Source organism: Dipodomys merriami, unplaced genomic scaffold, assembly GCF_024711535.1.
Source record: "Dipodomys merriami isolate MVZ:Mamm:240054 unplaced genomic scaffold, mDipMer1.0.p SCAF_51, whole genome shotgun sequence".
NCBI classification, from domain to species: domain Eukaryota; kingdom Metazoa; phylum Chordata; class Mammalia; order Rodentia; family Heteromyidae; genus Dipodomys; species Dipodomys merriami.
In genome coordinates this window covers 2,539,119-2,557,158 of record NW_027206080.1, presented here as the reverse complement: position 1 = coordinate 2,557,158, position 18,040 = coordinate 2,539,119, and the positions used below count along the sequence as shown (strand labels likewise).

At 53.9% G+C, this 18,040-nt stretch overlaps 1 protein-coding gene across 1 annotated transcript; it reads right to left on the bottom strand.

Moving 5' to 3' along the window:
- Nucleotides 1-206: 206 nt before the first annotated feature.
- Gng4 (G protein subunit gamma 4) lies at nt 207-17,786 on the bottom strand. Its single transcript, XM_069998085.1, has 4 exons — nt 17,519-17,786; nt 9,303-9,406; nt 7,271-7,376; nt 207-628 (listed from the first exon to the last, which is right to left on the bottom strand). The coding sequence occupies exons 3-4, from the start codon at nt 7,364-7,366 to the stop codon at nt 500-502; spliced, it is 225 nt and encodes a 74-aa protein (XP_069854186.1). The 5' UTR covers nt 7,367-7,376; nt 9,303-9,406; nt 17,519-17,786; the 3' UTR covers nt 207-499.
- Between the last annotated feature and the right edge of the window lie 254 nt (nt 17,787-18,040).

Below are 18,040 nucleotides of genomic sequence, written 5' to 3'. Positions count from 1 at the left end.
CCACCACAGAACAGCCAGGGAGAAGCCCTGGGGACCAGGGCTGCCAGCCAGCAAAGCAGTGGCTCCAATCCTGCACCCTGCTTCTTTCCTAACAGGCTGCTGGAAAGACAGGATGCGACACCCGCATGACTTTCTGGGCTTCCCCACTCCCTGTGACACATGGAGGACCCTTGGACACCTTCATTTCAATGACTTATCCACTGAGCTGTGTTAACTTGATGTATTTAAGCTTGGGGACAGATGTTTGGAAGGTATGAACCCTTCAATCCACACTGATTTTTACATAGTACGTTAGATGTTTGGCTGTAAAGTGCACTATTTCCTTTGTTACTAATGAATCTAAAAGAGGAAAGAAAACAATAAGACACTGAATAGCACAAAGAAAACACAGAGAACTAAGACAAGCCGTGGCCACGGAGGGTCGGGCAGGGGTGGCCGGTGGAGCTCGCTTGCTAGGGAAAGGGCGTGCATGGTGATCGGAGGCATCTCATCACTGGGGTTAGAGAATGGTACAAAAGAACTTCTTCTCCCGGAAGGGGTTTTCAGAGGCAGGCACCGGAGTGATGAGCGGGTCCTCCCGCAGGTGGGATTCACAATAGGCCAGGAGGTCAGCGGCTGCCTGGGAGACCTGCGGGGACACACAGGAGGCTGTGTTACACAGGCAGCTCATGGAGCAAGTCCCTGGGGAGGCGTGGCCCCCAGCCAGGCCTGGGACTGCAGCGGCTTGGTACCAGGCCAGAAGACGGGGTTTGGACCCTTGGGCAGCCTTGAGGAGGGCCTGGATGTCTGGGTCGCCTCCCTGGTATGAAAGATGAGGAATGGAATGCCAGCCCTGGCCAAGGCCAGGGTGACATTTATCCATCACTGCAGTCATCGCATGACATTGGGTCACCTTCAGTAGGTCCTGCCTTTAGACCTGGTTTATAACCACAGGGCCGCCATTCCCTGCAGAGCAAATTGTCCCTGATCAGAAAGCCCTCCATTTTCCTTTGGACTTTTCCTGCCTGACACAAGGCCCTTGTAAGCAGTCAGGGGGAGAGGCAGTGGGAGGGCATTCTGCCGCAGGGCACAGGTCAGGAGGGGATGACATTGCCCCCCTGGTTGCCTGTGTCACTCACTTGAGATGAATGGTCACATGCACAGGCGTGCATTCTCTCCCCGCCCCCCATGGCGATGCCCCAAAGCCACCTTTCTCCACTCAGGTTGCCAACACTCCACAGAGCTTCTCCTGAGCCCCAGCCCAGACCCACACAGCCACAGTGACTGCAGGCCTTTGGCCAAGGCCAGCAGAGACAGATCACGAAGCTTTTCCGCAATAAATCAACTAGAAATTAAGCAGTTGTGTCCACCTAAATCCCAACAACAACGCTCACACTTGCTGGGCGCGTGGAGGGGAGAAAAGGCCATCCATGGACACCAGCCTCTCATTCCCCCCTCCACCCTGTGGCTGGGGCAAAGAACTCAACTTCAGCCTTCTCATGAATAAATTCAAGACATAGCTTCTTCCACGCTGGCATTTTCCCGGCTATCTTATGGTTCTACATTTTTCGTGGCATCATTGGAGAGGATTCAGATCTGGAGCACATGACGGGCACAGTGATTTACACAGATAGGCCTATATTTACCAAGTAGGAATTTCCCACACCAGCAAGGACCCAAAGGAGAAGCCAGCCTGCCAGGACCTATGAGGCAATCCCAGAGAAAAGATCTGGAGGCCACAAAGCCATGATGGACCCAGGTGAGACCAGGGCTTTTGCATCTGGTGCTATGGGCACAGAGGTGGGCTCTGTGGGAGGCTGAGCTCTGCACACGGCACACCCGTGACACCTGCTGGGCAGAAGCCCAGCTCTCCCTCACTGCCCAGCCACACACCAGGCTTCTCACCCTGCTCAGACCTGCAGAAGTTGCCTCGGTCTCCCTAAGGCCACCAGCAGGGGGGCAGCCACTGAATCCATCCAGTGGACCTGGTTCAGGCCAGCACAAGCAAGGGCGGACTGCCATGTTGGAGCGTCCCCCTACTTGTATGCACACCAAGGCACTGGAGGAGGGGAGCACAAGATACCAGGACTTAGGGGGCAGCCCCAAGGCAGAACTGGCAGGCCTGCATCCCCTCCTGCAGCCATGGGTGACTGATGCTGGGAACGTCTGGCCCTGCCGGTTCAAGGCAGGTCCCATCCAGGAAATTTTCCTGCCACCCGACAAAGGTGAGTGTCCTCGACACTACTCTTCTTTTTGAGGAAGCAGTGTTGTCTGCTGAGTTCTGTTGTGATCTGCAAAGAAGCCCATCTCTGAGCCCAGTTCACATGCTGGGCTGCACGGCAGGTGCTGCATCAGCTGCATTTGTTTCCATGGGATGCTGGGACTTGGGAGACAAGAAGGGCTGTGGTTTGAACATCCTGCCAGAATTCCCAATGATGTTTAATGGTATCATCACCAGAGGCTGTCCCCCTGGCCGCCTCTTGAGCAGGTCTCAAGCAGGCCTTGCTTACAGGATGGGGTCGGCAAAAGGACCAACGTGGCCTAATTTCCCTGATTTCCCCATGACTGCCCCTCAGTCCTACTAGGTGCTGGCTATGTGCTCTCAGACTTTCCAACTTCCAGAACTGAGAGGAATAAATAAATTGCTTACCCAAGTTTTGCCGAGTGCAGTGGCTCATGCCTGCAATCTTAGCTACTTGGGGGCTGGAGTTTGACCCCACCTTAACCAGTAGCTTGGCATGGTGGTGTGAGCCTGCTACCCCACCGAGGTAAACAGTGTAGATAGGATCATGGTCCAGCTGTTCAGACATAGGCCTAAAAACCTACCTCAAGCTGGGCTCTGGTGGCTCACACCTGTCATCCTAGCTACTCAGGAGGCTGAGATCTGCAAATCACAGTTTGAAGGCAGCCCAGCAGGAAAGTCTGTGAGACTCTTATCTACAACAGACTACTTAAAAAAGCTAGAAGTAGCACTGTGGCTCAAGTGGTATAGCACTAGCCTTGAGCGCTGTCCCTGACTGACAGCTCCCAGGCCCAGAGTTGAAGCCCCAGGACCAGCAAAAAAACCAAACCAAACCAAAACAACAACAAAAACCCTACCTCAGTAAATACCCAAAGTAAAGGAGTAAAGGACTAGCGTGTATATATTGGGTTAGGGTAGGGGTGGCTCAGGTGGGAGAGTGCCTGCCTAGCGAACACAGGGTCCTGAGAGTTAAAATCCTGCGCTGCCTATAGATGTGTAGTGTGTGTGTGTGTGTGTGTGTGTGTGTGTGTGTGTCTGTGTCTGTGTCTGTGTGTGTGTATACACATGTATGCTGCCAACACTACCAGAGTCCACACTATACCTGCCATCTCTGAAACATGCAACAGATCGTCTTAAAAACAGGTTTTTCCTACGGCCTTCCTGCCAGGCCTTGAGCTGGCCATGTGGGACCTGGGAGTGGCCCTCCCTCCCTCCTGCTTCAGAATCCAGCTGTGGGGGTAACAAGGCGGCAGATGTGAAGAATCAGAAGCCTGGGAACAACGGTGGAATTTTACCAACTCATCTCAGGCTAAAAGAGGTCATTAAAGCAGCCTAAGTTAGCATGTAATCTGTTAGCAGCACAGTAATTACGAGCTTCAGTGACGGGGAGAGCACGGCAATTACTATAGTCAAATTCTGTGACAAGACAGACGCATGATTACTGCTCCTCCCCTGATACCACCGCATTTATCTCGGGCAGCTGAAGCAGGAAGCGCACCTCCTTCTCCACAGTCCTGCTCTATAAAACAACACTTCTCAAAAGCAGAAGCTTCTCCCTGGCATTGCATGTTCCTCCCCTCCTCCCACAACACACACACACACACACACACACACACACACAAAGCAGGATGAGGATGAGAGGGAGCTCATGGAGCTGCCAGCCAGCAGGGCACCCACCCACCCACCCACCCACCCACACACACACACACACACACACACACACACACACACACACACACACACAGCAGGATGAGGATGAGAGGGAGCTCATGGAGCTGCAGCCAGCAGGGCACCCCAGTCCTCCACAAGTCCTGCCTGGTGCAACTCCAACTGAAGACCCCATGCATCCTTAGCCTGTGGTACTCTTCATTACCTACTTTTTAAATGACCACCACGGTCCTCCCTTTAGCCTCTGAAAGATTCACATCCATGATGGATCTTGACCAAGCCTTTGCAACCCATTTGCAGAATGCCATCAGACTGGCACCCCTCGGTTTTCCTATTTCCTAGTTTGCTTGCTTTACAAAGAAAGTCATGTATCTCAGAGCCAGGAGTGATAGTGCATGCCTGTAGCTCCAGCTCTTGGGAGGCTGAGGCAGGAGGATGATGAGTTTGAAGCCAGTCTAGGCAACACAGTGAGACATGATCTCACCAACACAAAACAAAGTCCACAAAGCTAAGAGAAAAAAAGGCAGGTGCGCAGTAAGTTTATCAAGAGTATTTTACATGGTGAAGGAAAATGGTGAGGACACCACCTTTTGTTGGGTCCAGAGGGGTTTTAGAAAGGCGTGAGCTCTGTTTTCTTGGGGAGAAGCTGAGGGTAGGGAGTGAAGCCAAAGCACGCCTAGCCCTGCCCGGCTGCACAAGCTTGCAAGTCAGCCAATGGCAGCAGCCACGCCTGCAGTTTGCAGCCAGGGAGGCACAGGCATCGCCACACATGCACAGGGCAGTGGGCGGGGATCTCGATTCACCTGCCTGCTTTCTGGGGGACAGGAGGGACGCTCTGCTCCTGAGCTCAGCAGTCCCGTGGCTCAGCGTGGCTCTGAATGGCTGCGGCTGCAGTGATGCCCAGGTCACCACGAATGGCTTCCATTTTAGAAACTTCTAGTCTGGCTTCATAACCATGTGTGTTTTATCTTTGGGGGTGGGGAACAAACCCATAGAAGACATGTTTTTCTATTTCAAAGAAATGAGCAGCCTGTGGAGCTGTGGGAAAATCCCAGGCGTGAGACACATCAATGAGAGGAATTCCTAGGACAAATGGAGAACTGCGGAAGCTCGTTGCCCAACGGCTTCACTGTGCAAGCTGGGGCTGCCCTTCCCACCCAAGGGCAAGCAGGCTTCCAGCAGGGCCTCTGTCTGGCACTTCCCCGGAATCAGATTCAGGTCTTCTTGTTTAAGAAAACCTTGCTGTGTCTCCTGTGAGCTTCTTTCCTGTTCTACCAGTCCTTGCTCAGGTGGGACGCTGTCTTGAGCGCTATCATCTTCCAACTGCCTTGATCTGACTGTACCCCTTTTCCTTCTGCTCACTGTGTGCTTCCAGCCTGCCCTCCCCACCCTGCCCTGTCCTCCATGTCCTGCATTTTGTCTTCTGCAGCATGTGTTATACACAATGCTCCTGATAGTGCTCCCCACTCCTCAGACACCTCCCTTTGCTTTTTACTTGTCTGTAACTCACGTATTTCATCTCTCCTTTAGCTCTCGTTTCCTAGATTTTGTTTGCTTTACATTTTTGAGAGCATAAAGCTATTACATGGGCTAGTGGCTGTGCCAAGTAGCGAATCTTAGCTACTTGGAAATTGACATCAGGAGGATTGTAGTTTAAGACCAGCTCAGACATATTCTCAAGACCTCTTCTCAAAGAATACTGGAGTGCAGGGGCTCGCTCCTGCCATCCCAGCAGTGTGGGTAGGAGGGCTGAGATGGCAGGGTCATGGCTCCAAGTCAGCTACAATGGAGCGTTATTCATAATACAAAGATACAGCCTCTACCTAGGGGAAGACCGACAGATAAATAGATGGAAAAAGTGCACACATACATACAAATGTGATTCAACCATGAAAAGGAATTAAAGTAGGTACTGGTGTCTCATGGCTGTAAGTAATCCTAACCACTTGAGAGTCTAGATCAGGAGGATGATAGTTTGAGACCAGCCTGGACATTCAGGTTCATGAGTCCTGTCGCAGGTGTGGTGGTGAGTACTTGCTGTCTACCGAGACCTGGAGAATATCACGACACCTGGCCAGCCAGTCAGAACAGCCCACAAGACTCCCTTTCTGTGGAAGGGAAGTCAGACACTGACATCCTACCTACAACAGAAAACCCAAAGGAGGTGGAACTCACTGGTGCTGGCCTGAGAGGGGTGTGAGACCCTACCCTAAAAGTAATGAGTGAAAAACCAGTGAGCAGCCAGTGGTGTTGCCTCAGTCCAGCCAGCCAGAAGCCTATGGGCAGCACTGAAGTACTGACCCAAGCCACACAGGAAGACAGCATGGGAGTGTGTGGTCCACCCCCACAGGCCCCGCCCCATCTTCCAAATGCCAACAGCATGGAGCTATGGAAGGCCTTTAACATGAAGGTGCCTGGGAACATTCCAGGCCAGTATCGTGACTATTGGTTTGCACAAACGCAGACAATAGAGCAATGCAGTAAAACAATAGAGCAATACATCCGACTGTCTGCTCTCCTCTCACACACCCTCCTGTCTTCCTCTGGGCAGATTTTCTGCCCTCTTGGATGCCTTGCACCATCAAGCCCAGAGGACAAGAACAACAGCTTACAAGGTGACAGCTGGAGCTTTGCAGCTTTTTATCTACCATGGGATGGTGGTGGGGTGGGGGTGGATGGCAGAGCCTCTGGGAGGGGAGAGAAAGGAGAAGGGGGATGTGGGAGGGAAGCTTCTGGAGGGGCTGTGGGTTCTGCCAACAGAAGGTTTTAGGAGCAGCCCGCTTTCGCAGATGTTCCTGAGAATCTGGAACACCTGATCAATTCCTTGGGTTGGTCTCCAAAGGCCAAAGACACCTTGAACTTGACTCCACCCCCCCCCTCATTCTCCAGGGACTCCTTTTAACCCCACCGTTCCTTGAGGCTTGCTGCATCTCACAGCCACACCTGCCTGGCCTCCTGCTCCCCTCTATGTGGCATGTGGAGACCAGGGATACCCTCTTGCTAGGTCATTGCAGAGCAAGCAGAGGCCTGACTTTGCATGGTATGCACAGGGTAGGGGCTGAGCCCTAGGAGTGGCTGACACTCAGGCTGGGCTCTGCACCGGCCCCTGCAACACCCTGTTGAAATAGGCAGTGTTGCCTAACCTGGCACCCACACTGACTCATCCCATGCAGGACAACAAAGCTGAGGCCCTCATGAGTCTATTTTGGTGTCTATGGAATTCATACGCACTGTGGATACTGCACCATTTAATCCTTGGTAGTGTACACACGTGTGCAAACAGTTTTTCCTGACACAGTGACTGAGCACTACATTGGGGGCAATGGAGCCTCGCCAGGCCACTCTAGCCTGGGGGTAGAATGGCATTTAGCACATGCTCACCTTGACCCTGTCCATGCAAGCTTCCATCTTGAGCTGTTCCACGGCCTTCCTGGCCTGTGAGATGCTGGTGGTGTTGTTGGACATGCTTTCCTTCATCCTGGGGCCCCTGGAAGAACCACAGAACAGGCTGTGAGTGCCACTGCCTGGGGTGGGGGAGGTGAACCCCTCCCTAACCTCCAACTGCCCAGCCTCACACCCCGGCCTCTGCCCCAGCCAGGACCCCCTGGAGCCAGAGAGAAGGGGAGGGCAGGGAGTCATGGCGCTTCTGCAGAGGCCTTCCTCCACCCTGGAGAGAGTGAGGCACTAACAGATGAGCACACCGTGACTACACCGCCACTGTGATCGCTACCATGAGCACTGGTTATCACACCAGGAAGTTTGTGAGAAAGAAATCATTCCCACACCTCTGTTCCTTCCTGCCTCCAGCACCCCGTAAAGCTGGTAGGACAGTGTAAACTTCTGACTTGTAAATAAACAACTGCGGAAATCAGAAATGAAGCCGAATAGTTAAAGGTCCCATTGCCAAAATTTGTGGTTCCAGAACCCGAAGCACAGACCGTGATGGCCAGCGGAATGTTGTCATCACCGACTTTGGAGAGGCGCAGGCCACCATGCTCCTGACAGTCATGTGCTGTCATATCCAGAAGTTGCATACTCTGTTGGGAGCTTGGATTTAAACTCCCTCTCTTCTCTCTCTCTCTCTCTCTCTCTCTCTCTCTCTCTCTCTCTCTCTCTCTCTCTCTCTCTCTCATACACACACACACACACACACACACACACACACACACACACACATACACACACACGCATAGCTTTTGTTTTCTAGAGTTTCAGGAAAGGAAATCTCAACCTAACATATGCTAATGGCAGGTGACTAAGAAAAACATTGCAGTGCCACTTGTTCCACACGAAGCAGACAACACCGATTGCTGTCACCCACCCAGCAAGTAGCTGCTCAGATGCCTGATGACCAGTCTGTGCCGTGAGACCCGGCACACAAACAGAAGCACTGGTGACAAGGCTGTGAGGTGCAGTGGGGTGGAGGTCACAGCAGGAGCCCCGTGAGGGCCACACATGGCTCTCCCTGGATCTTTCATGCCTGAGCAAGCACTGGGCCTGGTGAGCATGACAACAATCCCATGTGTTCATGGCAAGGTTTTAAACAGAAAACTCCCTTGTCATAAGATAGTGTTGCTACCTTGCTTTACCCAGTCACAGAGAAGAGCTCCAGTGGTTGGGGTCTGGAATTCTGAGGACCCCTGTGCTCCGTCTTGCTCCCCAAGGCTGGTGGAGCCTTGGGGGGGGGCGGGCAGGCACTGGAAGGGGTGGCCATGGAGGCTGTCCCAGTGCAGTGGGCCAGGCACTGGGGACACCCAGCCAGGGAGGGGGAGGGAGCCTCTCTGGCCAACGGTGGCCGCACACAATGAACTTCTGAGGAGACCCCAGGGAAGCTTTTGAGTCCCCAGCCTCTCCAGTGCCCCTGTAGCCACCTCCCCACACCGCCCCCCCCTCCAGCCAGGTGTCCTGTCTATGTGACTGGCACCTGCCTCAGTCCTCATGCTGAGGAGCAAATGTGGAAACAGGGGATGTGACAAGGCTAAATGTGCAAGTGATCCAGTGCCCGGTCTTCTGGAAGACGAGGCAAAATGAGAAAGAAGCCAGCCGACAGGACACACGGCCAGAGAGCCTTTCCTTCCGGGACACACAGGTGCACACATACACAGACAGGCTTCAGGGCCTGTGGATAGCCTCGCAGTCCTCTTGTGACTTTGAAATCAGTTAAGTGCAGGGTTGGGGTGGGGCCAGGGAGAGGCAGCTCCCTCCCAGCACTGTCTAGTGTTAGGGTTTCTGGGATACCCCATTATGCTTAGGTGTAATAACGACCCTGGGTCTGCTGTATGTGAGGTACAGGATGAAGACCTTGGTCTGAGGGGCTGGCACCCCTGCAGGGACTCCCAGGAGCCTCCCACCCACCCTCATACCTCCGCTCTGCAGAGAACCTGGCCCTGGGCTGGACAAATTGCTCTCTTACCTGCTGAGAGGGGGCAGAGGGGTGCAGCCTTGGCACAGGACAGGGGCCAGTGGCAGCAGCAGTCTGTTGTCAGGCCAGAGGTTGATTCAGGTCCAGCTGTGGGGCTGAAAGCACAGCAGAGATGAGTGCTATTTTCAGGGACCTGGTTGCTCCCCCAGTGATGCCACCCTGCTCAGCCGCTCTTGGAAGACAGAACAAGAACCAGAGACAGCACTCCACAGCCTCACCACAAATCCACCCCCCCACCACCACCACCCAAAGACCCAGCTGCAGCCCCTCAGGCCAGCTGTCCTAGCTCCCGGCTGTGCCACCAGGTGGAAACACTTCACGGAGGTTGGTTTGTTTCTATCTGTCTGTCTTGGCAATACTGGGGTTTGAACACAGGGCCATGTGCTTACTAGGCATGTGCTCAACTGCTAAACCGTTGAGTCTGGTCCTTTTGGTGCTAGTTATTTTTGTGATAGGGCCTTGCCTCCTCCCGAGGCCAGTGCCCAGGCTGCCATCTGCCTATTTTACAGCCTGCCTGACATCAGTGGAGTGGCTGGTGTGAGTCGTCATGTATGGTTCTCAGTTGAGAAGGGCTCTTGTGAACTTGCTGCCCAAGCTGACCTCAAACTGGGATTCTCCAGTAAGAACTAGGGTTACAGGCCAAGCCATTGGTGCTTGGCTGAAAAAAAATTATACATTTTAAGAATAATTATTAGGGCTGGGAATGTGGCTCAGTGGTAGAGTGCTTGCCTCGCATGCATGAGGCCCATAAGCAGAAAAAGCTGGAAGTGGCGCTGTGGCTCAAGTGGTAGGATGCTAGCCTTGAGCTTAAGAGTTGAGTGGCAGCACCCAGGCCCAGAGTGATCAGACCCCATGACTGACAAAAAAATTATTATTATTTGCACATATTAGTTGTGCAAACTAGTAGGATTCATGGTGATATTTCCATACATCACATTTTCCTCCTACATGGCAAAACAAAAGCCCTTCGATGTAGCTTAGTGGCAAAGCACTTGCCTAGTGAGTATGATGTCCTAGGCTTGATCCACAGTACCAAAAAAGAAAAGACAAAACAAACAAAAATAAAACCCCAGTTAAAAAAAAAAAGTATGGCATGATGGGAAAATATGAAGACAGAGAAAATCACAAATAAAAAAGGCCAACCCCAGGTCTTTTCCAGAGTCTACATGTTCAAGCGTGTGATCATTACACACTTCAAGAATAACTTGGCACCTGTAACATATCACATTTAGCACAGAAGACTAGGTCAGATGTTCCAAAGTTCTCTGAAAACAATTCTCCGCAGAGAACCAACAGCCTTGTCCACTCCCTGCCTGGACACAGCCCTTCCAGTATAGCTGACTCGGAGCTGGTGGGCTTGTCCCCAAAGCTGTTCTCTCTAGGGGTCCAAAAAAACTCAAAGCAAAACCCAGAAGCCTCACAGGGACGGGCTGACAGTCCTGTCTGCTCCCTGGCTAGAATGGAAGCCACACTCTTCTGGGCTTGAGCTTGAGACTCTTTGGCATTGTGCTTGTGTATTTTTCTCAGCCTGTGCTATATCTGAATGTTTGTCCCTGGCCCCCCCCCCACACACCCATGCACCTCCAAATGCATGTAAGGAATCATAATGCAAGGTGGTGGTATTAAGAGGAGATGCAAGACGGTCGTAGGAGAGTGGTCTCAGCAAGACCCTTCACCCTGCCTCCGCGGAAGGACTTAGAGAAGCTCCATCTATGAGCCCTAAAGCAAACATTCCACACACAAGTGTCCTGGTGCCTTGACTTGGACCTCCCAACCTCCAGAATGGTAAAAATACACTTCTGATGTACGTAAGTCACTTGGTCTATGAATTTGTCATAGCTTCTTAGACAGACCAACAATCCATTCCAGGAACCCCGCACCCCCCCACCCCCACAGTCATTCCTTTCTGCAGTCAGACCAGGGCTCTGGGTCTGAAGGGGGGCACATATTCCCCCCACTCCCTCCAGAGGGGCACCACTGAGACACAGTCAAGTGTGCTGTTTTATGACTCCAGTCTCAATTATTCAATTTACATCTTGATTGCTTGATAGCAATCTGCTATATCCAATAACCTCTAACCACACAGCTGCTAAACAAGCACAGGAAAAGGAAATAATCTAAACCATAGTGTCTACACCAAGTCCTTCAAGTTCATTCATAGCTGCTCCTGGTCCACATGTAATCTACCAATCAGGGGACATTTTTACCATGCGCCTGGTTGCCAGGCAATAGAGCTGACATGTAACATGCTATTTGGAAGAATAAATAGTGGCTTTGCTAAAACACCTTCCCTGTGAACATATTACAGGGGGGAATTAAGGTAGCAGGTAGGATGAAGGTTGTTATCCAGATAACCCTAAAATAGGTAGTCAGTTATGGATTATGTGGTGGGCCTGGTGTACAAGCAAAAGAAAGGAGGCAGGAAACGTTGTATCATCAGAGACAGGCTGGAACACTTACGCTGCTGGGCTAGAAGGTGAGAGGACCAGGGAAGATGAAGCTGAAAAAGGCCAGAAAAGCAATGCCCCAGACCATATGAAAGAACATGGCTCGGACAACATCTTGGTTTTAGTCTCTTGAGAGCCACTCTGAACTTCTAGCTTCTGGGGCTACCATCTACATGGCTTTTAGTCCTAGGTTTGTGGTATTCTGCTGTGGCATCTTTCTTGGTCAAATCATGGAGAGCAACGTGGGCCACAGGTTGGATTCTCCTGCAGCACAGGGAGAGGTCTGTGAACCTTTCGCCACATGCAGAGCTACTTTGTGTTCCTCCACCAGCCTCGTTTCTGGTCTTCTCCATCTTTCAGCCTATTCTACACAAGCTAAGTGCTATAGTGACTCCATTTTCCCTGTTCCCTAGTCCTTACTTTCTTTTCTTTTGTGTCAGGTCTGGGGTTTAGTCTTAGAGCCTAGGCACTGTTCTTAAGCTTTCTGTGCTCAAGACTAGAGCTCTACCACTTGAATCACAGCTCTACTTCTGGCTTCTTTGGTGTTTAACTGGAGAGAAGAGTCTCATGGACTTTCCTGAGCTGTCTTTGAACCACAAACTTCAAGTCTCAGCTTCCTGAAGAGCTAGGATTCCAGGTGTAAGCCACTGGTGCTGGCTGTAGTCCTTCATTTCTAAAATCCACTTGTATTCTGTAGTTTGGATCTTCAATATCCCTCCAAGCCACCTCTGCTCTTCCACACCCTTTTTGCTTCCTGGCTGCCATGAAGTGAACAGGTTCTCTCCCTCCGCCCCCCATTCCTGGCCACATGAGCAGGTTCCCTCCACCATGCCCTCTCTGCCATGATTCTCCGACTCACCACCATCCCACAAAGCAGAGCCAGCCAAGCATGACCTGAAACCCCGGAGCCAAAGTAAATCTTTCCTACCTTCAGTTGTTCCTGTCAGGTACTTTGTCACAATGATGGAAAACCTATTTTCTGAGTCTCCCACAGAACTGTCACACTCTGTGCAAGTCCATTTTGGAGGAAGAAAGACCCATCTCCCTTATGTTACGTGGCTATCAGACCTCCTGTCTCTCTTCGCAGCAGTTCTGCCCTGTACTCCTCAGGGTGCATCCTTTCATGCTAGAAGTGGTAGTGTAGACTCACAGCCACCTGCTGAGCTGGAGGCTGGCAGTTACGGTCACCTGTGGTTCCACTACACTCTCACTGGCTTCCATTTCTGTTGATTCCACCTGCCTCAGACACACTCACTTAGGAGGAACCCTGGCTCTTGGACCACTACAGTGAGTTGTGTCACCAGTGGTCAGTTCAGATGTGTATAATCCCCAGGCTCATCCCCTTTCCACAATGCATCTTTCTTGCATGCACTTACCATATGTGATGTGAACTTAATTACATATTTAAATTACTCTGATTTTCCTGGCTTCTTACTGGTGAGTCCTTTATTGAAATGTAAGTCCTGAGGGTGGGGTTTCACTTCCCCCTTTATTGCCTGTTTTTTTTTGGGGGGGGGTCAGGTTGTGGGGCCTGAACTCTGGGCTTGGGCACTGTCCCTCAGTTCTTCAGCTCAAGGCCTTCTACCACTTGAGCCACAGTGCCACTTTCTGGCTTTCTTCTTTTTGCTTATGTGGTGCTGAGGAATCGAACCCAGGGCCTCATGCATGCAAGGCAAGCGCTCTACCACTGAGCTACCTTCCCAGCCCCTAAAAGTTTTAGTTTTTTTTTGGGTCTGGTCATGGGGCCTGAACTCTGGGCCTGGACGCTGTCCCTCAGCTCTTCAGCTCAAGGCTAGTGCTCTACCACTCGAGCCACAGCGCCACTTCCGATTTTTTCTTTTTTGCTTATGTGGTGCTGAGGGATCGAACCCAGGGCCTCATGCATGCAAGGCAAGCGCTCTACCACTGAGCCACCTTCCCAGCCCACTGCCTGTTTTTCATTCATTGTTGTATCCTTGGTGCCCAGGAGGCAAGTGAGGAAAACCAACTGCACATTGAGAGAGAGAGAGAGAGAGAGAGAGAGAGAGAGAGAGAGAGAGAGAGAGAGAGAGAGAGAGCGCACACGTGTGCTGGACCAGAGTGGCCCCTTCAGGAGTGGAAGGGCAGGGACAAGCCCAGAGAGAGGGCAAGCTGGGTCATTCTGCAGGTGGGTTGCCATGGTTACTGAGCAGCAGGACCAAGCCCAGCCTGCTTGTGTCTGGGGAAAAGGTGAATAGGCGGTCTGAGTGAAACATAAATGGAAAAGTCTTCCTTGGCTAGAGGGATGCACGCCCTGAAGGCTCATAAACTAGTTCTCTGACACAGACACAAAGCGAGGCTGGTGCCAGCTGTGTGGGAACCCAAGGGCCTCAGGGACAAAGGAGTCATAAGGAGAAGCAGAAATGCCACTGCCTGAACACAGATGTGTCATCTAGGAGCCGTGGCACCGTGGGTTTGCAGCTGTTTGCAGAGGGGGGGGCTAAGCAACTAGGGGGGCGCTGAGCAGCTGGGGGGGTGCCAGGAGGCCTTTCTTAAGGGAGTCCAGTGTGTGACCACCTGCCTACAGGGCAGGTGCTTTTATGGGATTGGCACAGCTTTTGTTTGGAAGGGCTGTGGCATGGCTCACCAGGCCTTCACTGTCCCTGGTGACCTAATGCAAAGCATAGCCTCCCTGGTACCAAGGATCCCCTCCTCCACATTGTGTCTAGCTGGACCTCTGCTCAGCTCCTGACCCTGTGAATGTCACCTCCTGACTTGACAAGTGATATATACCTCTCCAACTCCAGTCACAAGAGTAGATCACATTACCTCTCCATCCAAACTAGAGACCTTGGTCCCCAGACACCCACTTCCTGGACTTACACTTCTGATCTGACAGAAGTGCCAACAGAGCTGGGGTTGGAGCATCCTTAGAACCAGGGGAGGCCTCCAGCTCCCTCCCTCCTCACCTCACAGGCTTCTGACCCTCTAAATGCTGCTTTTATGAACAAGTCTCCACGCTCTTCCTGCAGACTCCTGCACTATTCCAGCCTTCCCCCCTTCCCCCAGCCATCCATCATTCTCCCTGCTTGCTTCCCTGCACTCTCAGGCTCTGAGCCTGGACACGGGCTGGGTGCCTCACCTGGACAGCCCTTCTACTTATCTGGCACTTCGATATATGAAACCATGCATCCTGATCACACACACCCTCTCCCCTCTTCTGTCATGAGGTAACTAGGCCTGGGCGCTGTCCCTCAGCTCTTCAGCTCGAGGCTAGCGCTCCACCACTTGAGCTACAGCGCCACTTCCAGTTTTCTGGTGATGTATTGAAGAGATTCATGGACTTTCCTGCCCAGGCTGGCTTTGAACCGAGATCCTCAGATCTCAGCCTCCTGGTAATTAGGATGACAGGTGTGAGCCACTGCACCCTGCTAGTTCTTCCTTCTTAAAGTGGTGGTTAGGTTACGTTGAAGTTGAGCAGACTTTTCAAGCTAACACTTTTCAATGGAGCTGGAGAGGAGCTGGAATAAGACTCTTTACTAGGGTCTTCCTACTCCTGCTGCCCTTCCCTCTCTCCCTAGGGGTGACCCTGGGGAAGGGAGGAAGGAAAGGTCTCCCAGTGAGTGAGGGCCAGGAGGGCATCAGGGAGCGCTAGAGGCACCCATGCCTCTAGTGCAGTCAGCATCAGTTCCGAATAGCGACTGTGGCTGTGCACATGCGCCGGGGAGAAGCAGTCCCTGAGGCCCATCATAGCCTTTTAACCCCAGTGCATGTCCCACCGGGGTCAGCCCGGCTCCCATAGAGAGATGGCTCTAAGCACAAATCACCTCACCTTAGGGAAGGAGCCGTGTCGGGCTGGTCCAGGGGTGAGTTTCTAGCTAACGGTGAATTCTATTCTCTCCCAGACAACTCAGTTGCTTTCATCCATCATCTGTACACTTTCCTTCATTCAACAAAATCTCCCTGGCCCACAAAATACCTTGCCAGGACACCTTGGAGAGACCCCAGCAGTCATGGCTTCACTAAACTCAAACCTCGCAAGGATCACATGAGGATCAAATGCAACCATGCATACATTGCAACCCTTCCCCCCCCCATTAGTCTGCCCCTCTCAGGCTGGGCCTACAGCTGATCTGCATGTGTGCAGTCCCCCCTTCCCCACCCTCAGGCAGGAGCAGAACCACTTCCCATGACCGGTATTTGCACCCTCCAGCCCAGAGGCCCTGGAGCCTCCAGTCAGTGCCAGGTCTCCACACAACTCTGCACTGCCAAAGGGGCTCAGGGCAGTTAGCTGTGCAATGTTCCAGGAAGCCTGGCACAGGACCTAAGAAGCCTCTGCTTTTCTGATCTAATTTTTCCTATTTTTCTTGCCACTATTTTTTTCCCTGCACAGAAATTTCACTTGTTTACACCTTGATCATTTATTTAAGTCTGGCTTACACTTCATGCTTTTGTTTGTGTGTGTGCCAGTCCTGGGGTTTGAACTGAGGACCTGGGTGTTGTCCCTAAGCTTTTTTGCTCAGAGCAGCACTGTACCACTTGAACCACAGCTCCACTTCTGGCTCTGGGGTGATTAATTTGAGATATGAGTCTCACAGCCTTTCCTGCCTGTGCTGGCTCTGAACGGCCATCCTCAGATCTCAACCTCGGTGACGTCTTGTTTTTCCTCCTCTGATATTCGGCGCCTCTGCGTTTCAGTGAAGGCACCCCGGTTAACCAGATTTGATGGGGTTATTCTGCAGGATTGAAGGACTTGGATTTCAGAGAACACGTCACTAGGCAGGCGCTTCTCTTCAAGCCAAACAAATCAGAGATGAACAAAGCAAAAGGGAAGGTAAGAGGGGCGTTCCATCAACCATGAAGAGGTTGGCCTTCAGCGGGATCTGGCGTCCTCCGGGCGTGCTAGCTCCCACCGAGGGGTGAATGAGCACCCCTTTGGCCCTGGGCTGGGAGGACGCCTGGGCCTGGCCACCTGATTCTGTGTAGGCACCCTCCAGGGCGACCTCTGACACCTCTAGGCCATCAGGAGCAGGGGGAGGCCGCAGGTGGTCCCGCCAACCAGGGGCGGCTGGGGGTGGCCGACCTTGCCGCCCTCCCCATTCTAGGGAGGGGGAAATGGGGACCAAGGGTGTTGTGGTCCACAGGAAGCCCAGGGTCCTAATGTCACCCGAGCCCAGCAGCCCAGGGGTGTTGCCCCCCCCCCCCGGCTCCCGTGGTGGGGAGCCAGGCCGGCTCCCATGATGGCCCCACCTTCCCCACTTCCCCGCAGTCAGGGGAGCACTAGGGCGGGCGGGCGGCATGCTCGTGGTGCTTGGGACCCAGGCTCCACCCGGGGAGTGCTTGAGGCGGGGACCCCTGGGTTGCTGGATAAACTTTCACATTATGAGTCCGAAGCCTTTGAGCCAGGTACAGGAAGAGAAGCCGCTGGGTGCGCTGCGGCTCGGGACTGCTGGGGACCAACGAGTGCGGGGTGGGCGGGGGCCAAGCTGCTGCCTTGGCGGAGTGGACACCCGCAGGCTCCGTCAAGAACGCTGCCCGCCCACCGCCTCGCATCCGACTCCGGCCCACCTCCGGGTGGGAAGAATGCTCAGGCCGTGGGGCCGCGAGGTGGAGGCCGGCCTGGGGGCAGGGCGCGGGGGTTGGGGGAGGCCGGCCTGGGGGCGCGGGGTGAGGTCGGCTCGGGAGCAGGCTCCGTGAGGCGCGCTTGCCGCGGTGGGCGCCCGGTGTCCCTCCAGGTCGGAGACTTTCCCGTCCGTTTCCCGGCTGGGCGCGGGCTGAGCTGACCCCCGGGTCCCCACTTACCGCAGAGGGCGCGCAGCCGGAGGCGCTGCTCAGGCGCGGGCGGGTGTGAGGCCGGGCAGGGCTGGGTCGCACCGTCTGGGGCGCGCGGGTGGAGACGGTCCCGCGGCGCCCGAGGGGTCTTCGGCCGCTGGTGGCTCACCTATGGCGGGGAAGACGCGCGTGGCCGTCCCGGCGACGCCGCCCCGACGCGCGGCTCCGTGTCTGCGCCGACCCCGCGGGGTGCCCGGCGGCGACCCCACGACCCCGCGCGCCCCGCGCCGGCCGCACCCACTCGGCGACAGGTCTCGCCCCGCGCCCGGGAGGGGCCGGGAAATCCCGCCCGCCGCCTCCGACGTCACTGGTGCGTCACCGGGGCTCCCGCACCCGGCTCCGCGCACCCCGTGCCGCGTGCCTGGACCCCGCCCCCTCCCCGCGCGGCCCAGGGCCCGCGGACGGGGTTTCCTCGCAGGGGCCGTGGCCGGCGGACCAGGCCCCGTGTGTGTGTGTGGGGGGGCACCGCGGGCGTCGCTAAGCGACCGCCGA

What these genes read in the sequence shown, in the direction of transcription:
- Gng4 (XM_069998085.1), bottom strand. Translation starts at nt 7,366, where the DNA reads ATGAAGGAAAGCATGTCCAACAACACCACCAGCATCTCACAGGCCAGG. An exon ending in CTTGCATGGACAGGGTCAAG is followed by an intron (nt 629 to 7,270) that starts GTGAGCATGTGC and finishes GTGTCCCCGCAG; the next exon opens with GTCTCCCAGGCAGCCGCTGA.